The sequence below is a fragment of the Brienomyrus brachyistius genome, chromosome 10 (genome assembly GCF_023856365.1).
Source record: "Brienomyrus brachyistius isolate T26 chromosome 10, BBRACH_0.4, whole genome shotgun sequence".
Taxonomy (NCBI): Eukaryota; Metazoa; Chordata; class Actinopteri; order Osteoglossiformes; family Mormyridae; genus Brienomyrus; species Brienomyrus brachyistius.
The window spans coordinates 17,128,842-17,139,486 of NC_064542.1; the positions used below are offsets into that span (position 1 = coordinate 17,128,842).

At 44.5% G+C, this 10,645-nt stretch overlaps 1 protein-coding gene across 3 annotated transcripts in view; it reads left to right on the forward strand.

The window, feature by feature from the left end:
• Positions 1–7,001, forward strand: part of LOC125750849 (echinoderm microtubule-associated protein-like 3) — a 37,865-nt gene extending 30,864 nt beyond the window's left edge. The window contains exons 19-25 of one of the 3 annotated variants that reach the window (XM_049029161.1): positions 2,141–2,229; positions 2,495–2,592; positions 3,749–3,836; positions 3,975–4,073; positions 5,156–5,286; positions 5,775–6,046; positions 6,169–7,001. In XM_049029161.1, coding sequence (XP_048885118.1) covers positions 2,141–2,229; positions 2,495–2,592; positions 3,749–3,836; positions 3,975–4,073; positions 5,156–5,286; positions 5,775–6,017 — 748 coding nt within the window. In that variant the 3' untranslated portion in view covers positions 6,018–6,046; positions 6,169–7,001. The remainder of the gene's footprint in view (positions 1–2,140; positions 2,230–2,494; positions 2,593–3,748; positions 3,837–3,974; positions 4,074–5,155; positions 5,287–5,774; positions 6,047–6,168) is intronic. The other 2 variants (XM_049029162.1, XM_049029163.1) reach the window with 2 other exon arrangements.
• Positions 7,002–10,645: the final 3,644 nt, after the last annotated feature.

The window sequence follows — 10,645 nt, forward strand, 5'->3', positions numbered from 1 at the left end:
CCCCCCCCCCCCGATCTGAACCCGAGCAGTGTTTTGTTATTGGACTTCTGTGCTCATCACGGATTGTCCATAATGAGCACCATGTTCAAGCATAAGATTGGCACCAGGACACCCTAGGCCGTAGTTCGATGACTGTGACACGACCACGCTGTGTGGTCGTGTCATTGGATTGTGGCCGCATGTATTGGACACTCGGGTAAAGAGAGGGGCGGAGCTGTCAACTGATCACTACCTGGTGGTGGGTTGGGTCCGCTGGTGGGGGAGGAAGCCGGCCAGGCCTGGCTGGCCCAAGCGTATAGTGAGGGTCTGCTGAGAACGTCAGGCGGAATCCCCTGTCAGGAGGAACTTCAACTCCTAGCAGATCTTCTCCCATGTCCCGGGGGAGGTGGGGGACATTGAATCCGAATGGACCATGTTCCATGCCTCCATTGTGGAGGCGGCTGACTGGAGGTGTGGCCGTAAGGTGGTCGGTGCCTGTCGCGGCGGCAATCCCCGAACCCGCTGGTGGACACCAGTGGCGAGGGATGCCATCAAGCTGAAGAAGGAGTCCTATCAGGCCTTGTGAGCCTGTAGGACTTTAGAGGCACTTGACAGGTACCGGCAGGTCAAGCGGGATGCGGCTTCAGTGGTCGCTGAGGCAAAAACTCGGGTGTGGAGAGGAAGGCATTCGACCATTTACCTCGGGGAGTCCTGTGGGGAGAGCTCCAGGAGTGTGAAGTGCTGGACTTCCTTATAAGGGCTGTTTGGCCCCTGTATGACTGGTGTCAGAGCTTTGCCCGCATGGTCGGCAGTAAGTCAGACTCGTTTCTGGTGAGGGTTGGACTCTGCCAGAGCTGCCCTTTGTCACCGATTCTGTTCATAACTTTTATGGACAGAATTTCTAGCCGCAGCCAGGGCATTGAGGATCTCCAGTTTGGTGACCTCAGGATTAGGTCTTTTTGCAGATGATGTGCTTCTGTTGGCTTCATCGGACCGTGACCTTCGGCTCTCACTGGAACAGTTTGCAGCCGAGTGTGAAGCAGCTGGGATGAGAATCAGCACCTCCAAATCTGAGACCATGGTCCTCAGCCGGAAAAGGGTGGAATGCTTTCTCCGGGTAAGGGAGGTGGTCCTCCCCCAAGTGGAGGAGTTTAAGTATCTCGGGGTCTTTTTCACAAGTGAGGGAAGGATGGAGTGGGAGATCGACAGGCAGATTGGTGCGGCGTCAGCAGTAATGCGGGTGCTGCATCAGTCTGTCATGGTGAAGAAAGAGCTGAGCCAAAAGGCAAAGCTCTCGATCTACCAGTCGATCTACGTTCCTACCCTCACCTATGGTCATGAACTATGGGTAGTGACCGAAAGAATGAGATCACGAGTACAAGCGGTCGAAATGAGCTTCCTCCACAGGGTGGCTGGGCTCTCCCTTAGAGATAGGGTGAGGAGCTCGGTCATTCGGTAGAGACTCAGAGTAGAGCCGCTGCTCCTCCGCATTGAGAGGAGCCAGATGAGGTGGCTCGGGCATCTGCTTAGGATGCCTCCTGGACGTCTCCCTGGTGAGGTGTTCCGGGCATGTCTCACTGGGAGGAGGCCCCGGGGAAGACCCAGGATACACTGGAGGAACTATGTCTCTTGGCTGGCCTTGGAACACCTCAGGATTCCCCTGGAGGACCTGGATGAAGTGGCTGGGGAGAGGGAAGTCTGGGTTTCCCTGCTTAGACTGCTGTCCCCGCGACTCGACCTCGGATAAGCTTTAGATAATGGATGGATGGATACCGTAAATCTGACAAGTTACCATTCTAATTTTAGTTACTGTGCCCCCTATGAAATCACTATTATTACTATTATTAACAAGTTTGTGTTGTAACTTTCCAATTGAAATATATTGCATCTGAATTCAATCATGAAAAATCTCATTTGGTATGTTTTTGAAAGCACATGAGTCAGTTGTTATTTTACAAACTCAATGTGTTCTGGCCTGTTGGTGTGTGAGCCACCCAGTCCCACAAATAAATGGACTAGGCTGTACTCTGCTAATTGTAAAAATAAATAACATTGGGTTGTCAGTTGAAAAGTTCTCAGTGACAAACACCTCCAAGTTGAGAGGAAAGGGAGGAATGTTCATTTTATTTTTCGGTTCGGCATAACCGCACCCCCAAAACAGATGGCTGGTACTGGATCTTCAAACCAGAGATATTGTGTCAGACTGCACTGATGGAAATGAACAGCTGTCCGTCATGAGGTACTCACCTGGTGAGTGGTCATTTCCTCACATTAATATATAAGATCCAAAGGCCGATTCAGTGGATTAATGGGATTCGAACTATAGCTGTATTCTAGGGATCGTAATTTCTCTTATCCAATAATTTTTTTCACTGTATTAAACACAAGCCTGATCAATATTATCAGTGCCTCCACATTAATTTGGAATCCTTAATAGCAGTATGCTAATGGGCTTATGAGGCGGTGTGTTCTGTTGTGATTTGATATATTCAGCATTTGTTTTTCTTTCCTAAAGATGGAAGTTTCCTGGCAGTAGGGTCCCATGATAACGTCATCTACATCTACAGCATCACCGAGGGAGGGCGCCACTGCACTCGCTTTGGAAAGTGCACGGTACGCATGTGATGATTCCCCAATTCCTGATTCTGTTCCATTCACAATATTAAGTTCACGGTTACATTTTGGTTAAATGAAGAAAACTTTATCACCAGAATAATATGATGTTTATTTTCTGTTCTGTATCAGTGCAATTATTCCCTTTGTTAAATGAAAAGTTTCATTTTCTTAATAACCAAGAATAATTATTTACAAACATTAGTAAAAGTTGGAGTAAAATATAGTAGCCTGTTAACTAAAATATTCCTTTAAAAATGAAAAAGTTAATAACAAATAGGCCTCTTTATAATGTAACTTCTGCAGGTTGTATTACTTTCTTGCTGGTAGGGGGCAGACCTTCTACTGTCTAAACAATGCACATACAATTAGGAAAAACTAAGATTATGCAGCCTGATAGGTTGAGCTATTTTGTGGTTAATTTTTTATTTCCACGACTTGAATCGTCATAAATTTGTACTGTAATTTATTGTTCTGTGACATATCGTTACATGCCTAATGCACAGTACGGGAAACAACTGTGTTTTCGTCACTAATATGAAGCACAGATAGGTTCTGTAAAACCTGACTCACGCAGGACACAGTAGGAGACAAGGTACATATTCATAGTCCAAAAGCAAGAGAGATACCAGCCCCGTATGTCACTCTTTGGACTGTGGGAGCAACACTGTGCATTTGTGTGATATTCCCTATAAGTACCAAGAGGAATATCACAAACCCCATATGACCAGAACCAGGGGTAGGACAGGACCCATATTAGGATAGGACACTTCAGGGAAGGATAGGACAGGACAAAACAGGACTTTATTGATCGCCAAAGGGGGAAATTGCTGTGTTACGGCAGTGGGACACATTAACAACAAATAACTTAGTTCCATATATATAGATACACATACACAAACACAGATTGCTCAGGTGCCAGATATTAGCATCCCAAAGGAAGCTACCATACAGGGAATAATGCACTGGGTGTTTGCAATGTAATATCACGCATCAGTAAATAAGGAGGAACAATATTGCAGATCAGATCAGTATGACAACAGAAATAGTATTTTACCTCAATGAACAGAGTGCAGATTTAAAAGCCTGTCATTGCTGACAGTGACACAAGAGTTGTTTTACTTGGATTAATTTTCTTTTGTGCATGTTTCCATAGGGCCATTCCAGCTTTATTACTCACTTGGACTGGTCCAAAGATGGAAAATACATCATGTCAAACTCAGGAGACTACGAAATTCTCTACTGTAAGTATCACTGTTCGTATGAGCTTAGAGCACGTGCAGGGTGTGTTAGTCGCCTTTGTCATTCAGCGTTGAACCAAATACTTGTGGAAAGTAAACTTTACTAGAGGACCAGTGTCTGAGGAATTCAGCATTGCACAGGGGATGTGGCCAGGGGGTGCAGGCTGCTGAGGAACCGCTACGACAGCAGGGACCGCGAGTGGGCGTCCTACACCTGTGTGCTGGGGTTCCACGTCATGGGTAAGAAGGAACTCTGGAGCTGTCCAAAGGACTTTGGACACTTATCTCTTTTGATTGGTTAAGTACAATGAGTAACAGCAGACTCTGTTCAGATGCATAAAGGTAGTAAATCATTCTATTAGCACATCACGTTTGTACAGTAAGTTCCATCACCTATAGTTTTAAAGTCAGTGTTTCCCCTAGCTTTACAACTTTTGGAGGGGGGGCAGACGGGCACTGACAGGATTTATGGTGTTCATGTGTTTCTTTTAATGACAACAGTCAGTATAGCAGTTGAACTAAACATCAGAACATTTCTTTTTATGACAATAATCCACAAAGTGTGCAGCTTTTCTCACTGCACTGTATCTTTCTGGGCTTCTGGGAGAACATTTCTCTTGATATGGGAAGTTAGAAACGCTTGGCCCATTTATTGAGATCCGCATGCAGGCTGCAGCCTATTGTGGATGTTTGTCTTGACCTGCAAATACATTAACTGTCCGGCTTTAAAGGTGATAGCTGGTAGCTTAAAATAGTGATAGTTTAAAGCAGAAAATCCCATAGTGAAACGTATTCATTACCCTGTTCATGGTTGAGAAGTCCCTCTCACAGCTTACACTGTTGACTGGGTAGTTGACGCGACATATTCTCCGACGCGCGCTCTCTGTCTGCTGGTGGGAGTGCGCTCACCTGTGTGTGCCTGCACGTCGCTGTGCGCGCGCATTGGGGCAGAGCTCCGCCATGCGCGATACAGAGAGCAGAGAATTGTAAACGCGCCACCGTGTAGAGAGAAAAATTACAAGCCGTTGTGTAAATAAGATAAATAACATAAGGCTATTTAGTTTGTTTAATAAAAGGACAATGTATAGACATGTTCTATAGGAAAGGTAACCTTAAATGACTTCTGTTGTGATCTGGTGCTATATAGAAAATAAAATAAAATAAAATAAAATTAACTTCAAGGCGGGGCGGGAGGTGCTGTTGGGGTGACCCTCTCATATAATGGTAGGGGAAACACTGTCAGTGGAAATAGCAGCTGAGATAGTCTATGTCCATGTTAGTGGAGAGTATCATGTGTGCTGGAGCTCTAGTGCCCCCTGCAGGTGTGTGGCCAGAGGGATCAGATGGTACGGACATCAACGCCCTGTGTCGCTCCCACTGTGAGAAGATGGTAGCCGTGGCTGACGACTTCTGCAGGGTGCACCTGTTCCAGTACCCCTGCCCCAAGCCCAAGGTCAGCCCCGTGGCAGGGGAGGAAGGGGAGGGGTCACCACCCTTACCCCTGTGACATGTTTCAAATTCGCCATCTTGGATTTCATCCACATATCCACAGGATTTTTAAATGCTGCTCGCTGAACCAGTCGACATTAAGGAATATGCCGGTTAAGGTTTACTTAAGTCATGTGATCTTTGTCATGTCATGAAGATTCATGAAATATTCACACATGATCGTTAATCTATGTGAATATTTATCCCAATAAAGTTGGATCTCCTTTCTGTGTAAGGATTCAGCAATGTACTAACACAGATATTAGTGATATATTATACATCCTTAATCCGTGAAAATGGCAGCAGAATGTGCGATATTGCAGTGCTGAACACTCACAGAGGACCCATAGAGATTTGATATTGGAAATTAGTGTGTATGGCCCTTGCAGCACCCTGTCTGTGGTCAGTGGGGTAGGATGTGGCTAGCTGGTGTTTTGTCTCTCTTCCCTTCAGGCCCCCAGTCACCGGTACGAGGGCCACGGCAGTCATGTGACCAACGTGGACTTCACTCACAATGACAGCCACCTGCTGTCCATGGGGGGAAAGGACACCACCATACTGCAATGGCGAGTGAGGCGGGGAGGAACAGAAATGCTGGGAACACAGGCTACCAATCAGCAAATCAGAGCCGAGCAGCGAGCTGCGCAGACTGCACTCCCTGCCCTGGACATGTCCGTGGGCACATCTGTGAGCTGACTGCACATCTGTGAGCTGACTGCATATCTGTGAGCTGACTGCACATCTGTGCCCTGCCTTAATGTCACATCTGAATGGGATCTTTGTATTTTTACAAAAGTAAAAACAAAAACATTTCCGTATTTGCCTGGGATTGTGTTCTTTTTGTTAGAAAGGGGTCAGATCTTCACACTGGTGAAGGGAGGACTGGCATCCTGTCCAGGGAGCACCCCAACCCTGTGCCCTGCGATGGACTGGCACCCCCCAGCCCTGTGCCCTGCGATGGACTTGCACCCCCCAGCCCTGTGCCCTGCGATGGACTGGCACCCTGTCCAGGGGGTACCTTCAGTTTAAAATACTTATCAGTTAAAAAAATTATGATTGCTTCAATTTGAGATGAGTAAAAATAGGTTCCATGGAAGTAATGTGTCCTCACAATCCTAAGCAGTGCAATTACTTGTGGTTCTGCGAGAGTGGGACAGAAAAAGGTGACCAGAATATTCTACCATCACACTGCATGCATTGCATGTTTCCCAGTGGACGTGGGGACGTGGTTTCTCCCATATTTTCCTATACATACACTTCATACTTACACCACCACATTGTTTAGGGCAGGGGCCATCAACAGAACTACCTGACCAGGATACTTGCCTGGTTGGTAGCCATTCTACGCATAATGAGGTAGATGTGAGGGCTTTTGTTGGTAATGACTAGAAACTGGTTTGGAATAATACATAGCAGCCTACGCTGTAGCATATAAGCTTGTTTGGACTATGCAGTTGGATACATTATTAATTTATCAACAATGCATTCTAAATTTTCAGTCCGTGCTACTAATAAAACTAAGATTTACGTCATATCATACAACCTCATTGTTAAATTGATAGAATAAAACATAAAACAATTGACATTACAATACAACTGAAGAAATGAGTATACATCTTATTAAACTAATTGATTGTCTATTATGGGTTACATGCAATAAAATTGAAAGATTTTTTTTTATTTGATCTAGTTTTGTGTTATTTGATCTTAACACTGTCATAGTTGTAGCTATTTGGAGAAAATGATTGAGGGCTAAATTAGAGCTATAAATGACATAATTTTAATACACCTAATAAGTTGGGATAATGTTAATTGTACAAAGTTCAAACACTGGATTTCACTGTAACATTTCGCTTTCATTGATTGATTCTCATGCATTCATTTTTAGAAGTTTTTCTGCTCATTTCAGTTCACAATGTAAATTAAGTGCATGTTCTACCTTCTTGCCAAAGTCATTGCGAGTGTAACCCCCTTTTCTTGCTAGATAAATTAATTATACTTAATATATTAATTATAGGGGGCAGCATGGTGGTGCAGTGGTTAGCACTGTTGCCTCACACCTCTGGGACCCGGGTTCGAGTCTCCGCCTGGGTCACATGTGTGTAGAGTTAGCATGTTCTCCCCATGTCGTCGTGGGGTTTCCTCCGGGTACTCCGGTTTCCCCCACAGTCCAAAAACATGCTGAGGCTAATTGGAGATGCTAAATTGCCCGTAGGCGTGCATGTGTGAGTGATTGGTGTGTGAGTGTGCCCTGCGATGGGCTGGCCCCCCATCCTGGGTTGCTCCCTGCCTCGTGCCCATTGCTTCCGGGATAGTCTCTGGACCCCCTGTGACCTACGGGCAATTTAGCAACTCCAATTAGCCTCCGCATGTTTTTGGACTGTGGGGGGAAACCGGAGTACCTGGAGGAATCCCCACGACGACATGGGGAGAACATTTAAACTCCACACACATGTGATCCAGGCGGAGACTCGAACCTGGGACCACCATGCCGCCCCGCAAGGTCATTCCATTTTAATTCAAAAGATTTTTCAAAAGAAAAAGTTTTTGCATCGTAATTTTTGGTTTTGATGATGTTCAGTTAGCTAAATCTCTATGTCCATCACTGGAAGATCATCAGTTTGAGCCTGGCCTTAGCAGAATAATGACTTCAGGAAAGGCTCTTAAACCTCATCTCCATGTGGACCTCTGCAGCTGGCCGCCCTTCTCCGCCAAGCTTACTCTCACCTACATCTGTGTCACAGAGAGCAAGATAGGGTAGGTGAAAAGAGAATTCCAATAAAGCAGCATCATTTCAAATTGACATATGAATTATACACACCTCCCAGAGCTCAGACATGTTTTATTATAATTTATTAATGTAGCTACTTGGTTCAACTATAGCTTAAGCGAGTTTTGTGTAGTTTCAAAATTACCCCCAGATACCTTTTTGAGGCTCAAAAAGAACTTGAACACTTTTCTCATGAAGAGGACCAAGTAAAATGTCTGTATACAAATAGCACATATAAGTATATATTTTATTACAAATAATCAGCTCGTTATTCTAAACCCTTTGCTGTTTTTAAATAATCAAATGTAGTAAAAAAAAAATAAAAAACCTTTTGTGAGATGAACTTTGACCTTGACCCAAAGAGACCTATCATCCATCCATCCATCCATTTTCCAAACCGCTTATTCTACTGGGTGGTGGGGAGTCCGGAGCCTATCCCGGAAGCAATGGGCAGGAGGCAGGGAACAACCCAGGATGGGGAGCCAGCCCATCGCAGGGCACACTCACACACCATTCACACACACATGCACACCTACGAGCAATTTAGCAACTCCAGTTAGGCTCAGAATGTTTTTGGACTGTGGGGGGAAACCGGAGTACCCGGAGGAAACCCCACGATGACATGGGGAGAACATGCAAACTCCGCACGCATGTGACCCAGGTGGAGACTCGAACCCAGGTCCCAGAGGTGTGAGGCAACAGTGCTAACCACTGCAGCACCATGCCGCCCCCTAAAAACACATATATACACAATAATTCAAATAAGTGCTAAGTACAACCTTTGTTTAAAAAAAAAAAAACTGCAATAAATCAATTTGTGAAATCGCCCAGCTGCCGTGAAGCAGTAGTGAGCGGAAACGATACATATCTGCTCATGCACAGTCCAGTTCGGGTTTACGGTCTAAACTGGGAAAAGTCTATAAGCAGTTCAATGTGTCCCTAGAAATGCAGGTATCCCCAGGAGTACGATATCAAACCAGATATGGACTACATTGGCTGACACGTTCAGTGACACATCAGCATCATAACGCCTACTGAGGACAAGAATATAGATGATAGAAATCACTGTTCAACACTCCGTAGCGTCCGTCGAGTGTACATGCCTCCGAGCAGGGTGCTCAGCAGGAGCTCACAGCAGCAGCTTGATTTTGGGTTTCGATCAGACTCCCTGGGTAGGAAATGCTGTTAGCACATATAACCAGCGTGCAAAAGCACTCAGGGTGTGGGATGAAATTATTACTTCGGGGAACAAATTTAATAAGGTCACTTTAAAGATAAAATTACATAAAATATAATTGTGAGGCGAATGTCTATTATATCTCCTTATACTACGGGACCGTTGAATGCTTGAATCTGATTGGCTGACGAACGTTCTGAGGTGTGCAATTATTTTCAGGGAAACGCATGGCGAACGTAGTTCCAGGCAGCTCTCTTGACCACATTACAGTTCCATATCACTTCGCATAGTTAACTGTAATAACGGAAATTAGCATACAGTACCTATACAGCACGCAGGACTAACAAAAACAACAACATGACAGACGATTTTCCAAAAGCAAATTTTAATATTTATGGTGAATATGAAACTTTCAACAACTGGGCTGCAGCAGTATTAGTTAGCCTAGTGTACCAACTTAAAGGCTACACATGACATTTCTCACTAGCGAGGTAATAACAGTGCTGCATCTTAAAGCAGACTTACAGTTTAGAGACGGTGCTTCAGAACACTGTTGAGGGACACACAGAGGTAGCCTAATTCATACAAGCTCTCTCTCTGTCTCTCTCGCTCTCTTTCTAATAACTTCATTATTAACTGCATTAGTCTGATATCAACGGCTCAAGCCTCCATGGCCAGCTTTAAAATGACGTTTTGGAACTAGCAAAAGAGTCGTTGGATGAGATGCGGAAGAAATAATCCTACTCACAATAGCGATTTAAGTAGAAAAACCGGACAAATCCCTTGAAATATATCATCTGATCGATGTCTTGAGGTGTGGCAACCGTAGTATAAGCGGAATAATTGACTCCGGGCCGTTGAATTATTAGAAAATAATGCACACCCGAGGTGTAACGGCATTACCACCTCGGGTGTGCATTATTTTCTAATAATTCAACGGCCCGGAGTCAATTATTCCTTACATATGTGTTTGAAATTGTTAGATGCCTTTCAATAAACCATTTCAATAAACAACCTTGTTAATGATTTAAAAGCAGCAGCATCTATCTTCATTATTTCACCAGCATAAACCTACCAATTTTCACCTTTCATGACGCAGTATTTGGGATATGAAGGTTTTGGGGGTGTGAATGTAGTATTCTCAGACAGACTCCATTTGACAACTGGTCTCAGGTTCAAACATGCAGCCAAAACATAAAATAGATACATATAAACAATACACAGCTCTGTAAAAAATTAAGAGACCACTCTATATACTTTTTTAAAATCTGCATTGTTAAATTCTGGTTTAATCCTGGTTCTGCTGGCAGAAGGCTACACTGTGAGGCAGGCTGCTTCCATGCTCGTGAGTTTCTAAGACCGCAGTACACAAGAACA